Genomic DNA, 22,218 nt, shown 5'->3' on the forward strand with positions numbered 1-22,218 from the left:
CCTTTAGTACAGATACCTCTTCCATTTGATTCACAGTATGATATGGGGGAGGGGAGCCTAACACATTCTCAACGTATGTTAACACAGGTGTAGGTGTGTGCATCTCTAGGACTGTTAACCTATTAACAGAAACACTCCAAACACACTTAGGCTGAACTTAAACTTACTTTTTAAGGACTTTAAAAATTGCTCAGGACAATAAGCTACATCAAATCCATTACCTTGTAGGCCCAATTTTCATTACTGTATTTACAAAATAAACTCCTTAAGAACTTTCTTCACTCTGCTCTGGTTTGCATTAATTGACAGTTAACTCTTGTGCTTGCCTAATAACCACCATACTAACAACTTAATTATATCTTTGTGTTGTGTGAGAGATCTGTGAGCAATACCTGTAGTAGTGGATTAACTAATGGTCAACTTGTAACGCCCAACTGAACTGTATCAGCATGGTCTGGGTGTGCAGGATCCACTTGAGGATTGTTACCAACAGCCATTAAAAGAGAACTGGAGGGGAAGATCTTGGCCTGTTGATTTTCTAGGAGAAAGCTTGCTGCAGATGGTTTCCCTGATGCAAACTAGGCTGTTCTCATCAGAGGAGGAGCTCGGGGCCTGGCTGTTACTGGGAATGACTGCTGTTTTTGTTGGGGGAGCTCTCATCTTCACCCTATCACTTCCTGGCTCCAATGTGGATCCCTCAGCTTGGTGGCACAAATCTTTCATCTCACCCGCATAGGTTTTCTGGCTTCCACCACTGGCCTTTGGGCCTTCTAAACGCATATCCTCAATACCTACAAGCATGAGACATTGCCATGGGCTCTAGGCCACTGGCTGGGCTCGTGGAGGACACTGCCTTGGACTCTAAGCCTTTAGATGGACTTGTGTGGGACATTGCTGGGATTCAGGCCCTCGGTTGGTTTCTTTGGGCCTCTAGTATGCAGTTATATCTCTTGTACTCCTTTGCATTTGACTTTTTGGGTAACTATCATAAAATAATCTTATAAACTATGTGTCCTGTAGTAAATGTTTTGCTTTGCCAAAACCCTGACTACAACACTGTATAACTCCATTCCCAGTTATGTCCCGACACTGCTCCTCCTCATGTGTGAACTGGCTTATCTCAGGAATTTCTCTATGCAAATACTGGCACTCTTCTCTTTACTGCTTGTCCTTTCTGTGTTCTCCTGATATGGAGTATTTTCACTCTTCAACTTCCTTCTAAATCTACTATTATCTTCAAGACTCATCACCCAACCTTAGTATCAAATATTTTTTACTTAGTATTAATCAGCAGTTAGGTTCACTCTATAAGTTATTTTATTTTCCACCTATTGGTATTTTGTCTCCAGCTTTTCTAAGTCTATTTCTTAAGGTCCACATTACTTTTATTTTTAATATTCTAAGTAATATAGCAAAGGTTTAATAGGTATTAACTGATGGTAATTAATTGATGGGGCTTCTTACTGGAGAGGAGGAGCTCTAAAGTCTCTTTACTGATCAGTTTCCCTCATCTAACATAAAATACATTATTCAAATGTCTAAGCTCATTTTCCTTCTAAACTTTTACCCATCCTTCTCTCCTACATGGTCCTTCAGGTTTCCCTATCCTAGGAAAATAAAACAACTAATGTGGGGGGGGGGGAGCGGATATGACTTGTTATGGCTTGTGTCTAGATGTCCCTCCAAAGCCTCATGCACTTATAGGTGGGGCTTTTCAGAGGTGGCTCGATCTAGAATATGTGATGCTGGGATTAAGTGTGTGATGCTGGGATCAAGGGTGTGTGATTACTAAATTAGTCTACTGATTGGTTTGGTATAGTTCTGGGAGTGGATAATGGGAGGTCCCTCCCTGAGTGTGAGTGCTAAGGGCAGGTAGCCTGACAGAATATAAAGTATAGAAAGAAGGATGCTGGGGTCGCTTGTCACTTGCTGCTTTGCTTCTTCACTACTTTGCTACCTTCTACCTGCCATAAACTGTTTCTCCTCTGCCATGTCACCTGCCTTGGAGCCAGCAAATTATGAACTGAAACCTCTACGAACTGTTAACTAAATAAACCTTTCTTCTTTAACCTTGGGTGTTGGGTATTTTATCTCAGCAATGAGAGAAAAGTAACTAAAACACCACTCAAGAAAGACTACATTCTTATTTCAGTTGTTCTTTTATTGCATTTATATCTTACCATAATCCATGCAGCCAGAACACAGTTTCTCAGCACAAACTAGAATAAATCATCAACACATATAATGTGTTCTGACTTCAGAATTATGACAGAATTTTATGGTGAGAGAAATGGCTACCAAAATCTATAAAATACATTTATGACGCAATGCCTGAAAAAGCTCAGGCTGATTGTTTTTAAAAGTTCAGTTTTGAAAACTTACAGCATACTCTCTACTGCAACAAAAAAGTCACGCATTGCTGTGCATGATATAATTGGCATTTTAAATTATTATGTAAAAAGTTTTGATTTCACCAATATTATTTCTAAAGATTTTTCAATTTAAAGGTTTCTTAAAATTTCTCATTAGCAATTTAAAAAGGAAAATGATAGGAAAAACCTCAATGGCACTACTTCCAAAAAACATACACATGTACTGAATATATAATAAAACAATTATAATTTTTAATAACACTTCTAGAAAGCTAACCCTGCTCTATAGTAAAAGTAATAACATTAGGTAAATGTTCCTCACACAGTTTTAGTACATCTGGAAAAAGGCATGGTGAAACTTTAAGTTCTCAGGGGCTAATACAGGTGCATCTAGAAATTTCCCTCAAGGATACATGAAGGGGTAAATAAACTAATTCCACAAAATTTCACACTAATTAAAAGAATATTCTAGCTCTAAATCTGTAATAACATATATACACACAACACATACATGCTTCCATGCATACATCAGGAATTTAGAGGTTCTTTTTAAATAAAACAATAAAATATTTGATGAAAGAGGTAATAATATTTTAAAAGGCAGAGTGGAAGAGAAGGCAGATCAAACAGTAAACGGCACAAAGAAAGTCACAGAGGTTAAAAAAAAAAGCTAAAGATATTTTTGGGGAAATATAGTGTGAAGAGCACAAAGAATGTATTTAAAAGAGCAATAGCTGAGCTAGCAGGATCACTTGAGGTTGAATCAGAAAGGACCTTAAATTTGAGGCTAAGTTAGAAAGCTCATACGCTCTTTTGCCCTCTCTAGACAGTTTTCATTTAATCACTATAAACATTGGGACACATTTTTTCCCTTCCTTATTGCAAGATTTATACTTTTTTCCATAATTTTCTTGAAGCTTGATTAATCAAAGCCCTTTCAAATTTTCTCTGGCAATCTTATCACTGGTAAGGTATAACTTTATCAGAACTGCTTTAGCTTCATCTCCTAGATACTTTTTTTTAAATAGAAGTGTACATAATAAACTCAACACGTGTTAATTAACATCAGCTGTTTTTTGTTTTCTCTTCTTGGTTTTTTAAGACAGAGTCTCGCTTTCTAGTGCAGGCTGGCCTTGAATTCACTGTGTAGCCCATGCTGGCCTCAAACTCTCAGCAATCCTCCTGCCTCAGCCTCCTCAGTGCTGGGATTACAGGCATGCACCACCACTCTCAGCTAAGAACTGTTTTACTTTAATAGAAATGTACTGAAAATTAAATTTTTAGTCTAAGAGCATGTTTATAGTATGACAGCTCAAAAATACATTAGGGTTGGGGGTGGCAGTGGTATTGAGGACTGAACTCAGAGCCATCACAATAAACTATATCCCAGCCCCTCACCTTTTGTTTAATTTTGAGACAGCATCTCTAAACTGTCCAGGTTGGGCTCCAACTTGAAATCCTCTGCCTCCGCTCCCAGAGTACTAGGATTACAGGTGTATGCCACCACACCCAGCAAATATTAGGTTTTTATCACATCCCATGCTAGATCAATGCTATCCTAATTACACTACATATAATTTTGCACTATTTTCTTTCATTCCATGCAAAAGTTTTAAGATCATCACTGTTCTTTTCATTCCTACACTCAAAGAAGTGACCATACAGAAGCACAGAAATTCCTACAACCTTAAGAACATTCATGATTGGTACAGTGCTATGGAAATAAATCCTAAAGAAATTTTACTTGTGTTAACATGTCTGTCTTTCAAAACTCATCTCCCATCTTATTCTTTTAATTATTTTTGATATATACGATAACGACCACTATATTTCTTTATCAGCCTGTCAATTAGGTTTAGGAGCCTAATTTTCAAAGCCCTGTGCCTGTAGCACAACACTGCACATCTCTTGTATTTGCCACCATCAGACCATTCTAACAGAGATCAATGGGAAGAATACAAAGAGTTATAGCCCAGAGACAGCTGAAAGGCATTTTTAGAAAGATATTTAGTGATATGGGTACAGGCTGTACTGGGTAAGACAGTTTGTTTCCTTCTACTGGATTGTCAAAAGACGTATCTTCCCCAACTATCTTTTTCCATCAGTCTTTCTGTTCTCTCTCTCCATATATATATATATTATATATATATATATATATATATATATTATATATATATATATATATATATATATTTTTTTTTTTTTTTTGGTGGTACCGGGGATTGAACTCAGAACCTTGAGCTTGTGAGGCAGGCACGATGCCACTGAGCTAAATCCCCAGCTCTCTCTATATGTATTTTGCTTCCTCTCGCTGTAGGATATGTTTCTTACCAAATTCAAGTTCAGTTCAAGGTACCCCTAGCAATCTGCTACCTTCATGAACAAGTCAAAGCACAGAGCTTGCATACATGCACATGTAAAGGTGTGGTTTTATAGAGACCTATTTCTAGCTCTCTCCTATGTATGTTTTACCATGTGCTTCTGTACCTTTCTCCTTTTAGACATCTTTAAAGTTAGTCCCAAATCACTCAGTAGAATAATAATACAGCTGAATAATAAGGAGAAATCCAATCAGCATGTAACAGTTGTTCTAATGTACTTTTCTGATGTGAACTTCTCTATCTAAAAAGAGACTCATTGAAACTGAAAACTCCGTCCAAATAATCGGTCTGATCTAGAAGCTGACCAATAAAATCAACTACAATAGAAAAAAAAATGAACTAAATAATCTGACAAGAAACAAACAGGCTAACAATAATGCTATAGTTAATACAACTGCTTAATAAAAAAGTCACTATCACCAACCCAAACACACACGATGGTTATACACATTATTATAAAATGTTCTCATCAAATGTCAAAAGACTCCATAAATAAGTGTCAAATTATACTTCAATTACATGAAGCAGAGATATTACACTCTGAGATATCTGAGGTAGATTCTTTGTGCTGACAATATGAAAAGATATGATTCTCTTCTCTGGAATCATTTATCAACAAACCCCTAAAAATTTAGTGTGCAGTTAAAACATCCTAATCTCAGTAATTAATGCATATGTAAAAATAAAACACAAAGTAGTTTTAACCTAAGTAAGGCTGTACTCTGAAACTTCCAACAAGCACTACCCCATGCTTTCTAATTTTGTGATTGTTCAAGAAATAATACAATTTAAGTAGAAATGTGAGGTACAATTTGTGAAACATTTCATTAGCAAGAGAAGAAACATAGCAAAGCCAAGGCAAATTCATAGACAAGCTGAGATACATTATTTTAGGAGGAGCTAATAGCACTGAAACTTAAAATGATGGTGATCAAGACATGATCAACAGAGATGGCACTTATTAATTCAGGCATTGCATTGTACTTTCATCACTCAATTTCATTTCTTGAGTCAACTGAAGGATACAGAAATCCTATGTAGATAAGGAATCAAAAGATTCAATAATTTTCCACAGCTATAAGACCTCTAACTTAGCATGGTCACAGACTTATTAAAGCAATCAAATTTAAGCTCATAAGTCACCACAGGTATGTGAAAACAGGCTCATATGAGATATATCCATTCCTAAACTGTAGAGTTCCTTGCTTTGGTTTTTCCCTAAATTATTTCTACCAGGCCATAAAGACTGTATCAATGTGACCAAGAGAACAACTATAAATACTGATTAAAACATAAACACCTATCTATTCAAACACATATGCATGCATGTTCAGGCAATCTGAGCATAAGCTTGTTTCTGCTACTAGACAGCTATCTAAATCTCAATTAAATATATGTATCTTGTTTTCTTCCCTTACAAAAGTAAAAAGTAAATCTAGTCATAAATATTTACAAATTTGAATTCTATAAATAGGATCTTTAAGAATCTAACAGATTTTAAAATGCAGTAGTTCTAGTCTATCCTTGGTTTTAAGTATGACACACTGAACATGAAATTAGGAGGCTTAATTTAGGATCATTGTAAAGAAAAGAATAATTTAAAAGAAAATTATAAAGCTTCTCTATGAAAATCAATTGTTGAAATTGTTGCTTTTTGAAAAGCAGTGTTCTGAATGATTATAATTCACAGGTGCTCTCTAATAACACAGTGTTTGCCATACATGATTAGAAGTTAACAGGACCAAAAGCTAAAAGGAAAGAAAAATCGTACTAGTAGGAGCCATCCATGGTTAAAGTTTGATCTTAAGGGGAAAAAATATCAAATCACTATCAGTGCATTTGTGAAAGTTCTTTAACCAATATTCTGAATACACAACAGGTATACAATAAGAATTGTAACCTATGGTCAATACACAATCACTTTGCTCTGGACTCTCAGCCACTCAGTTTAAAATTCTGGACCACAGAAGGGACTCTGACAAAGTCAGATACACTTCAAACAAAAAATGTCTTCACAAGGCTACAGTATTTCATTTGATCATCAAAACTCTGTAAAATGGATGTCATTGCAATTTAGTTTTGTTTTAGTATCTTCTTTAAACAAATGAGGAAACAGACCTAGGAAAGTTATTTAACTGAAGTTCAAACTAAGTGGCAATACTGCAGTCTGAATACCAAACTTCCAACTCAAATTCTATGCTCTTTCCTTTAGAGCCTGCTATTGTCTGGCAAACAAAAACAATGGGACAAAGGTCATGGTAACCGGATCTCACATTTTACAGTTTATAAAATCTATTCATTGCTATCATAATTAATCTCCAACTCTCAAGTGATACCATTACTCTTATTTTACATAAGAGAGAACTGAAAGTTTATAATACAGTGCCTACCTACTAGAAACTGGAGACTGCAAGGGGGTGGGCAATCTTATCTAGAAGTCAAACAAGGTAAAAATACTGATCCTGATGGATCAAGATCTTGAGACCTGAGATCATAATCATTTCTTAGTTTAAATAACATGAGGATCACTAGTCCATAATGAGTAATTCCACAAAGCTTCCTAATCTAAGCCTTCTTTGACTAGAACGTTATACCAGATTGTTCAAAAAATACACGCAACTTTGTTTTGTTTTTGTGGTGCTGGGTAACGAACCCAGGGCCTTGTGTATGCTAAGTGCATGTTCCACCACTGAGCTATATTTACCCCAGCCCCTACACACAATACTCTCAGGTGGTTCAATACGTGAAGGAACAATCTAATCATTTCAAAACATTATTGAAAAAATGTACTTATTGACACTAAAATATTTTGTATTTATTACATACACACTTGTGCACACACAATCAAGGAAAAACCAACCAAAGAAACTAAAACAAGCTATTTACTAGTAACATCTAAAATTATTGGTTTTCTGTCAACTTACCACTGAAATGCATTGTAATGGAAGTAGACCAAACCAAGACCATATAAAAAGGCAGCGTTCTATAAAAGAAGGGAAAAAGAGACTTTTAGGAAAAGCATTAATATCTAGTGTACTATATTATGAAATAAAATATGGTATCCATGATGTTAGGGTCTTAAAACTCTACCATGCGTCACAATATAGTTGTATTTTTAAAACAGCGAAGTAGTATGATGAATCAGCAAATGGCACAGGATCAAATCAACTTGGAGAGATATTCTGGGCTTTTATTTAATCAAACTTGTCCTGAAATTTAAAAGATTACCAGCAAAATTCAGTCAGCAAATTTTTAAAAAAATCTATTCATCAGGAATAAGAAAATGCTCAGACAATCCTATCCTATTCTCTTGCTTGCATCTGCATTCTTTCACTGGTTCTGTTTCTTGATCTGTTTTTAATTCTATGTTCATCATCACCAGGAAAGCAAAATTAAAAGAAAATGTAACAATATAAACCTACAACAATTTTAGCATTAAAAAAATTGTGTACCAAAACAATACCTAGCAGGTTACATTTTGGAGTTTAATGATCACTGATTCCTTTTAAGGAATGCCAAAACTTATTGTGACTTATTTTACCTCTGGCTTCCAAATAGGAATAAGCTACCTATGCCCATTTTTTTTAAAAGGCAAAACAAACAAGAAAAAAGGCAAACATTTAGATATCTAGTATATGTTATAAATCTATAAATCTCCTCTAAAAGTAAAGCTTTCAAAAATAAAGGTAAAACTTTTGCACTGATCCTTTTGAACAAATTTCTGTAAAATTCTAAATTTTAAATTAAAAATTTCTCTGATTTCTAAAACATCAGATATTTTAAACTATTATTAAATTCAAATGCTTCTTACCATACAGTCTTGGGTTGTATTTACCAAGAAGTAGACCCAGAGACAAGGTTTTAGTAGTAGGAGCTTATTTGGGAAGTTACCCTAAGAAACACCAGGAAGGGAGTGGAGAAGCAAAGCAGGAAAGAAAGAAAACCAATGAAGAATGGATTAGTAGGCTCATTATGGCTGGGGGCAACTGGGATTCAATCCTGCTGGGGATCTCAGGCAGGCAGTGTGGAACATTCCCTTGCAGTCATCTTGCCCTAGGTATGAGGGAACTAGAGCACTTATCACACAACTGCTTATTATCAGTCACTGATGTGAGAAAAGTAATCACTGATGTTTAAAGCCCAAATATAAACACTTTGGTGACTATTTTTGAGGCACAAAGATTTTTTAAATATTAAAATTTATTCTAGAATTATATTATGCATTTCCTTTGAATTCTAAGCACGTTCACGGAAACACTTAAGTACATTGTAAAATGTAATAAATATGGTAATTTAATTTGGTTAAATCCTCATTCCCCCCAATTTTTTCAAATAAGAACATTATATGTGATAGGACTATTCACAAATTCAGGAAGTCATGAAGGTTTTAGACAACTTCCACTTGAAAAATCTGTATTTAAATTTTTTTTTTTTTTAAGTTTAGTTAGAATTGTTTTAATCAGGAACATTCATTTACTATTCCACTCCTGGAATAATTTGAGCATTTACTTGGTGACAGGAACAATACTCTAGGGCTGAGTGAGCCAAACTGAATAAAATATTCTTCCCCTACTCTCAAGAACCATGCAATCTAGGACACGGGAGATGAGGCATGGATACTCAAAATGCAGAAGTAGTTAATTCAGAGTCATGAACTGTTCTACCTAGAAAGTCAAGATTAGAAAGACAACTGTTCTCTTGGGAGGGAGGAGAGGAAGGTGGAAGGGAAGGAAGCAGGGCTTGAGTAAACAACACGTAACAACCCAGAGAAGGTGGGGTAGGTAGGGTGGAAATACGAGATTATTGAGGAGTATTTCTACTTCAGGAGACATCCTACATACTTCAGCTTTCTAATTCTAGGAAATCTTGTCCCATCCCTGCTACCCTGTATATTCTATCAATCGTTCAGGATCTATTTAAATGCCACCTTCCCCCACCAAGTTTTGTTGCTTGTCCCACCTTTCCAATCTAAATTTGGTCTCAGTACAATTTGTCATACAACATTATTTTGTAATAATAACTTAGTTTTACACCAAAAAGTTATTATCAACTATTTTAAAAGGTTCTAACAACCCTATGAGGTGGTAGAGAGCTTTACAGAATGAAGAAACTGAGGATCAAAGAGATTAAGAAACTTGTTCAAGGAGACAGGTGCTAAGAAGCAGACACAGGAATTAAACCTGCATCAACCTCCAGAGCTCCCTCTTAACTACTACATGTTTGTTATTTGTGTATCAACTAAATTCTAATTGACTAAGCAAAAATGCTACACAGGCGTCCCAATTTACCTGTATGTTGCTTTCACATAGCATAGTGATGCTTCAGTATACCAGATTTCCCCCAAATTTGCCAAGTTCAACACCCAATATTTACACCTGTTTGCTCAGTTCCCTTGGTTGCCCAGTATTAATATAAGGAATGGCCTCTGCTATAATTTGGATCTGAAATGTCCCCCAAAGGCTTGTGTGTTGAGGGCTTAGTCTCTAGCTGGTGGCACCATTGGGAGGTGGCACTACTGGTAACTTTAGGAGATGGGGCCTAGGTGGAGGAAGTAGGTTACTGGAAATATGCCTTTGAAGAGCCTATTGGGACCCCTACACACACTTCCTGGTCACCATGAGTTGAGCAGCTGTGCTTTACCATGCTCTACTGTTATGATGTACAGCCTCACCATGGGCCCAGAAATAATGGAGCCAGCCAACCATGGACTGAAACTTCTGGAACCATGAGCCAAAATAAATCTTTCCTCCTATAAGTTAATTTTTTCAAGTATTTGGTCACAGTGACAGAAAACTAACACAGCCCCTATCTACTAATAGGAGCTAAGTCTCATTTTTCAGTAGCAACAAAATAATTTAAACATTTACTAAGCACCTACTTAGTCATGTCAGAGCTATAGGTACTATAAAGATAGTAATGACAACGTTCAGAACACAGTGCCCCAAAATATGGCATCTTGCCATACTAAATGTGTAAACTGCTTTCATACCCTTCTCCCATGAGTAAAGTCTTAAGACCCTCAGTTGAGAGGTATCCTACCTATGCCTGCCTCTCTGAAGATGAAGGGAAAGAGAGGAATCACAGGCCTTGCTTAGTTTCTCCCCATCTACCCACATGCAGTAATATCCTAGCACACTGGAAGACTTTCTACTTTCCATCGAATCTAGCATAAAAACATTCAGAGTTAAGTTTTTCTTTATGTCTTTATTTCCTTATGAAAACTCCCAGATCATGGAAAACTTATATTAAATAAATTCATATGCTTTTGTCTTGTTAATCTGTCTTTTATTACAAGAGCCCCAGCCAAAAACCTTAGTTGAGTACAAGGAAGAGGTAGTTTTCTCCCTCTATAGTAATGAACAAAACAGACAAAAATCCCTATCCTCAGGCCAGGGATTTAACTCAGTGGTGCTGCCACCTGCCTCACAAGCACAAGGTCCCGAGTTCGATCCCCGATACCAAAAAACAAACAAACAAACCTTATCCTCAGTAAGTTTATAATCTAATTATAAAAGTTTATGAAATCAATGCCTAATAGTACATATATGCCAAGCTACAAGAGTTAATGAAGTATTACAAGGACTAAGAAGATTTATTACAGTACTTGAATACTACATCTCAATGACAAGAAGGAAGGAAAAATAAGACTTGAGCCTGGGGTTCTATGTCACACATCTTTGGAAATGGTTTGAACTGCTATATACTGTACCTTGAAATACATGTATTCCCTCCCAAAAAACTAACATACTATCTCACCAAAAATGTTAACGGTAACCCTACTGAAAAACATGGGTCTATGCAAAAGGATGACCTGAGTAAAGACACTGATATGGCAATGTGGTTAAATTTGATGCAATCTTTAATCTATTGTGAGGAATTAGGGGAATAGTTTTCTGGGAAGTGTATTATTTATAAAATATACAATAGCCTCCCACACCCCCATGAGTGATAGGTTCCAAGACCCCCAGTGGATGCCTGAAACTAGATAGTACTAAACTCTATATATATTATTTTTTCCTATACATACATACCTATGATAAAGTTTAATTTATAAATTAGGCGCAGTAAAAGATAAGCAGCACTGAAACAACAGAACAATTACAGCAATATGTCAATGTACATGTGCTTGTTCTCCCTCAAAAAATAATTTTTAATCTTGTTTTAGAGTATGGCGGTTCTTCACTGTGTACATATACATACCTAGATTTACCATATCCCAGCAGCATTGCCACAGAATACCACAGTTAATCCATCCTTCTATGTTTTATGCCTTGATGTTTCCTTTGCATTTTAATAAATGTAGGTTTATGGGGCACAAATGAAGACTTGCTTTGAGCAATGTCCTCTACTCCTTAATCAACTTTACTGGAAATGTGGCAGCAGCTTTTTCATGGGCAGATACAACCTTTCTAGGAATTTTTATATTTTTAAGTCCAAATTTATTCTCAACCCTTACCTGCAGTAAATGGCTTGGTGTCACTCTTTTCAGGTGATCCCTTGCCAAGTTTTCACACAGACCCAATGCTCTCTGGCGCAACATGTTGTTATCAATCAGAACAGTTTTCTAATCATGTCTTCCATCCACAAATTTAATGTCGTATCCATCTTAACTATTTATCATGCACTGTGGCTATTAACTTCTGTAGTTTAAGGTGTAAGAGCAAAGCTAGTACGAATTTCTTCTTCCTATAATTTCACAGATAGAGCATGTGTTCTTACCATAGATCACAAATCGAGAACTTTCACCTCTGTACTTAAATAAATATTGTACAGGCTGGGGATTTAGCTCAGTGGTCTCGCTGCCAGCTGTGCAAGCACAAGGACCCAAGTTCGATCCCCAGTACCAAAAAAAAAAAAACATTCATTGTACAGCTCCTCTTTGGCATATCCAAATTGGCAGCATCACTATTCTTAGGCTGTGGGGCTAACAAGTAGCATATAAAATGTGGATACACTGGAGAAAGGGATGATTCATATTCCCAGCCTGGCAGGATGGAAGGGGCATGGTGCCAGATTTCATCACACTATCAGAACAGCATACAATTTAAAACTTATCAAGTGTTTATTTTTGGAATACTCCATTTATTATTTTCAGGCTGCTCTTGACAGTGGGTATTAGAAATCATGTAAAGCAAAACTGCAGAAAAGGGAGACCTACTGTACTTAAGGTAAATCCTTAGGTAAGAGCAACTACCTGAGGGCCAACAACCTATGGCACACCCATCATTTGCTCTTTCGATTACTGTCTAAGGCTTTTTCCAGCTACAACAGCTGAGATGAGTAGTTGTAACAAAGACCAAAGTCTAAAATAGTTATCATTTGGCCTTTTACAAAAGAAGGTTGCCAATCTCTGCTCTAGACTGTATTATAGTACCTGTTATAATAGCAAGTTAAGAAATTTTAACTTGAAACTGGGTGTGGTGATGCACACCTGTAATCCCGGCACTCCTGAGGCTGAGATAGGAGGATCACCACAAGTTTGAGACCAGTCTGAACTACACAGTGAGACCCCGTCTCAAAAACCCAAAAAGAAACAAACAAACAAACAAACACAACAAATTATAACTTGATAGGATCACTATCAGTCTGTAGTGTCTATTACAGCAGAGATGCAGTTCACTGCATGAGCAGTTCATCAATATCAGAATCCACAGGGGTGTTTTCACTGATGCCCCACATGGCTCTCAGATCAATTCCTGAATGCTCTATGTCACATATCCAGGACTCTAGGTTGTACAACCTCAGACATGAGAAGGGAGCTCTCTGCAGTTCTCTGAAGTTAAGACACATGAAGTTTCATCTTTCTAGCCTATAGGAGAAAGGTATTTTTTAGAAAATATAGTAAGAAATTTGGAGAAGGCACTGCTGCTCCTCAGGTTCTCAAGTTTCCCCAGACTATTTCCAAATTGAAGGAAAGGGCACTGAGGGTTCTGTTTCTGTTTTCATGAACATACTTGTGTAAAGGTGGATTGGAAAAAAAGAGTGATAAAATACACAAATAGTAAACTTTAGAACACAAGATGAAATAAAGAAAACATTGACAACTTTATATTTGATACTCCCTATGAAATTTCCTCAAATTTATGAAATCTGATGGAAGGCACTGTTGGTTGGCTGACCATTTCCCATTTTTCCTGGCCATTCACAGTAAGAAAAACCTGGTGATAATGACACAATTCCAGTCATTGAAACAAGCAGATTTCTACCAAGAGGTTTCTAGAAAAGCTGTTGCTGTTATTGTATAAATGTCTTTTTCTTTTCTTCCTCCTTCTGTTAAGTATCATAGTTACACTGAATGCTAAAAGGATTAACAGCACATCAAAATAACATGAAAAGTATTTTTAATTGAAAATATCTAAACAATCAGTAGTTATCTAAACTGATAACGCCCTCCCTGCCCCTTTTTTAGGGAGTTTCTAGATTGGGAAAAGACTGATCCTTAGCAGTGGGAAGTGGGAAATCAGCTGTCCTTTAGCATCAGAAAGTCTAATAGGAAAAGACCAAAAAAAAAAAAAATCCCCAATTGTCAAGGAAGGATGAGATGAACAAGAATAGCACATAAGATTTTTAGGGCAGTCATAATACTCTGTATGATACTATAATCATTGACACATGTCTTTATACATTTTTCTAAAACAATGGAATGTGCAACACCACCAAGAATGAATCCTAATAAAAACTGTGGACTCTGGGTGATAATGATGTGTCACTTAGGTTCTCGGATGGTAACAAATGTAAGATTCCCTTGTGAGATGTTGACAATGTGAAAGGTTATATATGTGTGGAAGCAGGGGTTATATGAGAAATCTTCATATCGTTTCAATTTTGCTGTAAACCTAAAACTCCACTTAAATAAATAAATATAAGACATTTATCTCTAGTTAGATACTCATCAAAACAACTCAAATGCAGGAGAAATCAACTTTCCCTTTTCTCCTGTTAACCTATTTTCATTAATTTATAGGTCCCCAATTATTAGACCCAATTTTGGAAGAGGAAAAACTATTTCTAGCTAACAGTGACAAGTAGCAACCATGTATAAAAATCAGATTAGGCAGGAACTGGCAGGGCAGTAATGAACATATCAGGAATTTAAAGGAAAACAAGTTTTACAGAGCATAGTAGAGTTCCAGTAAGTTTAAGATCAGAACACTGGCCACCCCCTTTGGGGACAGAGATATTTTCTACTTAACTGTGTGATTTATGTGTTTTGTTTCTGAAGGATAAAAATTTAGACCTTTAGTGCAGTAAGCAGCACTAGTGAGAAGGCAGCTGTTTCTCAGACAAAGGGAGGGGAGGTGGGATGAACAGAATGTGGATAAAACCAATATTAAAGTTTCTAGCCAAGCATAGTGGTGTACACACCTATAATCCCAGCACTCAGGAGGCTACAGAAGGTCAAGGCCAGCCTGGGCTACATAGTAACTTCGAACTATATATAGCAAGACCCTTTCTCAAAAATAAAATTAAATTAAAAAGCTTCTAAAACTTTTATGAAAGATGTAAACCTAATGTAGTCTAGAATAACTACCTAGGTTCTAAATGATAACATATAATGTTACCAATTTGAAGATGGAATAACAATCTGACTGTAGCCACCACCAATAATCATCAACAATAATCATGGCGGTAAAGTGGAAGAGGGGGTGTTGCTAGGTTCTGAACCCAGGGCCTTTGCACTGAGCTACATCCCCAGGCTATTTTTTATTTTGAGGCAGGGTCTTGCTAAGTTACGCAGGCTGGCCTTGAACTTGTCATACTGGTATTATAGGCCTGTGTCACCAGGCCTAGACCAGGAATCATTTTTCAAGACAAGTATATTTTTTATGCTGGGATATTTAGAAATAAACTCATGCTAAACTGTAAGAAAAATATGGGGGTTTTTTGTGCTCTGACACTAAATCTACAAAGCCAGTGATAAACAGTAGGAAAAATATATATATAATTTACCCTACTGAGAAGTTGGCGGGGGGAGGGGGGGAGATAGTGAAGCTTATCTAAAAGGGACCTAGAGGTTAGGCTTGCTCAGGCTGCCTCTTAAAGTTTCCCCAGTGGAGAACTAAAAGCAGGATAAATCTTGGCACCTCTGTCTTCATTTTATGTCTCTGTTACTACCTTTAAACTTTGGGACAAATCCCTGCTTAGCTCTGCACCTAAGCATGTTTATCATTTAAGAAGCATTATGGAGTTTTTTAGTCCTAAATTTGCCTAGCCTAGCTCATTCCCCCCTTCAAGAGTGAGGAAACTAAGATAAACTAAAATAGTTTGCAGAACCTGCAGGGACATCTAATTAGCAGCTTTTACATCTAGTTCTAGAACCCCCTGGAGCATGCCTAGAAGTCTCAAGTCATTGTCTTAAACCTGCAGCCATCTTGTATTCCAGGAAAAGCAGAGCCTTGTAGTATACCCCAGGATGAGGTCACATCCCCGCCCCAAGCAGGAACATGGACAGGAGCTAAGGATCCTCTCCCCAAAGCAAGAAGTGACATCTCCTGGTAGAGATGGCTCTCCCAAGACCTCACAGAACCAGTCCTGAAATGTCCACCAACAAGACCAGGACTTGACCAGTTACTTACACTGCTAGCTATGTAAACTGCCCAGCTACAGAAATGCCTAATCCTTGCCTTTGTTCTCCTTTTCATTAAAACTCCAACATTTCTGTGAAGCCCTCCAAGACATATCTTGAACCTCAACATCTGTGCTTCTCAATATAGCCATGCTGATTAAAGCTCCTTTCTTGCCTTTTACCACTGCACATCTCCTTGATTGGCATTATAGGACAGGTGGCATAGCCTCATCTGTTGGGACGCTTGTAGCGGGCCTACTGCCCCAAAGCTCCAGTAATAGCTATTAAGGCATTCCAAACTCTCCAGGGATGAATTTCCAAAGGCCTTCTAGTTTCCACCAACAGCTACATATCCTATGAATATCTGAAACTACACCAATCCTACACTGAAAAAGAATATGATGTTCTCTAATGATACTGCAGAATTTTAGACCACTATCTAACAATCTCACCAGTTGACAAAGCCAAAACATAGTTCTATTTTCTCCTCTCACCTCCTCCCAACCAGTAGACCATGCTGCTCATTCTAGTTACAAAGCTCATTTTATGGTGTTGTGTGGTAGCACACACCTATCTGTAATCCCACCACTCTGGGAGACTAAGGTAGGGGCATCTCAAGTTTGAGCCCTGCAAAAGCAATTAACACGTTAGTGAAACCCTGTCTCAAAGGAGGGGGAGAGGGAGAGAGGGAGAGAGGGAGAGAGGGAAAGGGAGAGAGAAGGAGAGGGGGGGAGAGGGGGAGAGGGAGATCAGTGCAAAGGCCCTGGGCTCAATCTCCAGTACCCGAAAGGAAAATATTCATTTTATAATATAAAAACTTTTGAATTTATCCCTTTCTTCATTTCTGTCTTCTCTATGTTAAGACCAACCTCAACTTTATCTACATAGACTATGTCAACAGTTTTCTAACTTGTCTCCCAAATCCCAGCCTCTCCATTTCCCTGCTTTTCAATCATTTTGCCAATGAGCTTTCAAAATCTAAAACATGATACTTTCTATTTTAAACTTCTCAGAAAAGTCCATACAACCTAGCATGATTTATAAAAGCTTTCATTTTATGACTCTTGCTCCATTTCCCCCATTTTATAGCCACCACTTTCAGTCAACAACATGCAGTGCCATGAATAAATTAGGCTCCTGAATATTTCTATGATTATAATTATGTTTGCTTTCTCTGTCTGAAAAAGCCATTACCATCTTATACTATATTCACTTCCCTAATGGCAAATTCCTATCTACCTTTAACACAATGCTCACATCTTCCAGAACTATTAACTGACACATTCCCAAACCCAAAGAGAATTATGTTTTCTAATACATAGTTCTAAATGAATACCCATATCTATTACAGATACACTATTTCTCTCCACCAGTAGAATATGATTCTGTAACAGCATAGAAGCCAAGTCACCTTTTGATCCATATTAAGGAACTTGCATATATAAGTTATATAGGAAAAGTTTGATGCTGAATAAATCAATCTTAGTTTTTAATAACTTATAAATGTTTTCATCAAAGAATTTGATTCCTTGCTGATTTGATTTATACTAAATTATTTCTGTTGTACAGTCTTAACTATTTTTTGGATAATTAAATGGTTTTTCCTAGCATAATAACACAACAAAAGAGGGTGACTAAAGCTCATCATATGCGTCAAGCCCAAAGTTACATCACCAAAGCAGAACTTTTACTTCCAAAACATGTGTAATGTTCACAGCAATCATGAAATCAGGCCATAGAGAACGTTAGGTTTGTGTTAGAATCCTAGTCTTGTCACTTACTATAAAAACTCATGAAACACATTAAATGAACTAGGTGTCTCAATTCCATCCTCTTTATAAAATGGAAAGCAGTATCTACCTCATAGGATTCTTTTTGAACTAGGTAATTTTTACATGTAAAATATTTAAAATGCAATGTATCTGTCAAGAAAATTAGCACATAGTAATTATGCAAAGGACATACACGATCTATAACGTGACCTAAAAGTTATAAACTACTCAAAATTTATGCAACATCCTAACTAGAGATTTCAAAAATAGGAACTAGTACCTAAAGACAGCCTGAACTACTCAAGTAGGAAGTTTGACATGGTTATAGGTTGGGTTGCCGAAGTTGATATTAATAATTTATAAAACAATAAACAGAATATGAACACCCTTTAATTAGAGCAGAGCTAGAAGGTGCTGAAACAATGAAAATAACGGACAGTGGTACAAGACTAGAGAAATCCATTTCTGAAGAGGAGCCCCAGATAAAGGTGGTTTTCTTAAGAGTTATGACCAACATTTTGGCTTGCCTGGGCCATATTGAGTGAAAAGGAATAGTCTTAAGGCATATATAAAATATGTAATATAGTTAATGCATATGAGTAACAAAACTGCCTTTTTTATAGTTGGTATTGTAACAAAAAGAAAAAAGGACAAGCAGCCTGTAAGCCACAGGATAAATATGCCTGCCTGCTGCCAGTACAGCAGGCAAGCGGAAAGATTTTTTTCTTTTCTACTGACATTTATAATCATACTTCCTAGGGAGATTCCCATGGAATACAGAAATATTTTCCTCACTTATCAATGACATGTGGGCTAATTTGTATTACTAACAGAGTTTATTTTGCAACAACATGTGTAGCTTCTCTTACTGTTTTCTATCTCAATTATTCTCATGATCGGACAAAATAAAGAAATTCTGTGACTGCCCTTACGGCTAGGAGTGTTCATATTACTAATTTCTTGCCAATGAGATAAGTGTGGGAGGATGTGTGACATCTCATGATTCCCAACAAAAGGTCTATTGCTTTTTGCTTCTTCCACTGACCAGGTTCTTGGAATGTAGCAACAGCTCCAAGGGTACCTTAGACCATGCAGTCAAGGGCAACACATTATGGATAGTGAGCCAACAAAATAGAACCTAAACAACATCATAGAACAAAGTTACCATGCCACTACTAAAACTTCTACCTATGACCCACTAGAGATAATACACAGTCTCTCTTGTTTTAAGCTACAATGTAAGTCTCTGTAATATACAGAACCTATACCCTATCTAATATGCCATCTCACATAAACCATCGTGTCTTTAAGTGTACTTTCTAGAGGTAGAATTACTAGGTAGGTCAAACAGTATGAACATTTCAGGCCACATAGTATGAACTTTTCAGGGTTATACTACACATTGCCAAATGTCATTCAAAAACTTCTTTCTTTTATATTTATATCTTTTCTTTTATATTTAAAGCACAGACAAATTAAAGGATTTTTGTAAAGTACCCCAACATTTTCATTTACAGTCCCTTAAATTATAGTATAATAACTAAGAGACTCCCATGCGTTCCATTTCCAAATACACAGTAAACTAGCGAATACAATATAATTGGAAAACCCTCTTGATACAAAACTATTTAAAATGCTACTTATCTTTATAAGTGAATGGTTGAGCTGGTAACAAAAAGAAAAAGGCTGAAAACTAAAACGGAGACATAAAGACCAGCAAATATCACAAGCTAATAAAATACCCTGAGACTTAAAGCTTTTAGTATATTAAATGTAGGAAACATTTAATAAAATGATAAACTAAAATACATTCCTGTTCATAGGGAAACCAAAAAACAAAACAAAACAACAACAAAAAACTTACCTTTATTGTAGAAGGGAGAAAGAGATATTTCACATTAATTGTAGGTAGAGAATTAATGAACTAAAATAGAGAACATTATAACAAAGACAAAGAGATGGAAATCATGAAAGTAATGCTAAGAATAGTAAAGTCTACTGTATATCTAAAACCAGCTATATAGGTCAAATGAGAAATAGGCAATATTTAAAGATGTAGTAACTAAAAATTATCTCAAGCTGAAGAGAATAACCAGATCCAGAAAGCTGAATGAAACCCTATATGCAAAGAAAAGTTACAGAAGACAAAGAGTAGATTTCTTAAAAGAAGTCGGAAGAAATGTAAGAGCTTCAAAAGATGATTTCAGTTACCTGAAATACAAGGTATAGAGAAATGAGCTAAATGATGCCAAAAGAAATACTAATAACTAATTACAAAAGCATCCAGTAAAGCTCAACATCAATGGAAATCAGTGTAAAATAACAAAACCAACAATTGTTTATGCAAGAAAAATGTATTAAAAGATAATAGTGAAAGTCATATTCCTGAAAACAAACGTTATTTTAGAATTGTGGTATCAATGAATCTAAGACTCCATCAAGTTTAAGATATTTTATGTACCACAAAGAAAAAAACATTTCAAATTAAGCTGTGATTATACTTAGAATTAGTACTTAAAACTATATTATAGGGGCCAGGGATTTAGCCCAGTGGTTCCAGTGCCTGTCTTGCAAGCGCAAGGTGCTGAGTTCGATCCCCAGTACAAAAAAAAAAAAAAAGAACTATTTTATAATTAGAGAAAAATAAATTTTATCACATTTCAATCTTTTTATACATAAAGGGAAATGTAAATAATTCATCAAGCCATCCAAAGTATAATGTCCAATTCATCTGAATCTATTTTCAGTCTTATTATCCATACTCTTTTATCCATGCTTTTCCACATAATATGGACTTCGGCACCAAGAAAAAAAAAAGAGAAGAGAAGGTGATGTCATATTCCTTTGATTATTACATTGTTGTCTATATACTGTGTTTTGCAAGTTTTGATGCTGTCACTTATTGATCCTATCAAAGGGAGGGTATCAATGGAAAGATTTTAGGCAGCAACTGTGATGGTTAATCTTGACTGTCAAACTTGATAGAATTAAGAAATGCCTAAAAATTAGTAAATCACATTTCTCAGTATCTCTGTGGGTGTTTTGTGATGGCTGGATGACAGCTCTAACTTCATCAGGAGACTAATCCATTGATAAGGTCATAATTCAATGGCATTAAGGGAAGTGGGGCCTACTGGAAGTGAGTCATCTGATCCCTGGCCCCTTTTTCTCTGGCTCTTCCCTTTCCCTCTGCTTCCTGGCTCCCATGAGGTGACCAATTTTCCTCCACCACACCCTTCCACCATAATGTTTCTGCCTCCCACATGCACTAAAAACAATGGAGCTGTCCTACTATAGACTCAAATTTCTGAAGCCATGAGCCAAAATAAATCCTTCCCCCTTTAAGTTGTTTTTCTCGGGTATTTGGTCTCAATGATAAAAAGCTGACCAACATAGCAACCAACACTCATATTCTTTCTTCAAATGGTCCTCAAACAATGTCTACTGAAACAAAAGAATATGGCCATGTAGTCATGCCAAGAGAAAAAAAACAACAAAGCTGAGTACGCACTAACAACTATATCATGACTACCATCTGGCCCATGGAAATCTATGAGCCTGGAATGGTGATAGACACCTATAATCCTAGCATTCAATAGGCTGAAGCAAGAAAACTACAAATTTGAGGAAAACCTGGACCACATAACATGATCTTGTCTAAATAAATAAACAGAGCCGGGGATTTAGCTCAGTGGTGCTGCCACCTGCCTCACAAGTGCAAGATCCTGAGTTCAATCCCCGGTACCAAACAATAAATAGATAAATATAGATACATAGATACATAGATAGATAGATAGATAGATAGATAGATAGATAGATAGATATCTTATTCTGAGAAATTAAACTAAGAAAATATGTGTAGCATCTTTGCATTAATAAAATAAACTCTTGTTAATTTTTGTAGTTGATAAAGATATCTGTAATTTACCTTGAAACCTTCCCAGGAAGGAAAAAAATATATATGGGGAAAACTGTTACAATAATTTTTATAAGCCCTGATGAAACTAAGCCAGAAAGGCATTAAAAACCATTAAGCAAATGGTTAACTGTTAACTTGTTAACTTTCAGTTAAAAGAAATAGAGGGGTTAAGAAATAAGCTAAATAATACCAATAGAAAACAGTACAA

At 36.2% G+C, this 22,218-nt stretch overlaps 1 protein-coding gene across 10 annotated transcripts in view; it reads right to left on the minus strand.

The window, feature by feature from the left end:
* The window catches only part of Kdm6a (lysine demethylase 6A), a 213,940-nt gene that overhangs the window by 86,999 nt on the left and 104,723 nt on the right, over positions 1 to 22,218 (minus strand). For all 10 annotated transcript variants that reach the window (XM_021249581.2, XM_004871536.4, XM_004871537.4 and 7 more), the window contains one exon: positions 7,678 to 7,736. In XM_021249581.2, coding sequence (XP_021105240.1) covers positions 7,678 to 7,736 — 59 coding nt within the window. The remainder of the gene's footprint in view (positions 1 to 7,677; positions 7,737 to 22,218) is intronic.

The sequence above is a fragment of the Heterocephalus glaber genome, unplaced genomic scaffold (genome assembly GCF_053883595.1).
Source record: "Heterocephalus glaber isolate CG9 unplaced genomic scaffold, H.glaber_assembly_v1.0 deba00001547, whole genome shotgun sequence".
Classification (NCBI taxonomy): Eukaryota; Metazoa; Chordata; class Mammalia; order Rodentia; family Bathyergidae; genus Heterocephalus; species Heterocephalus glaber.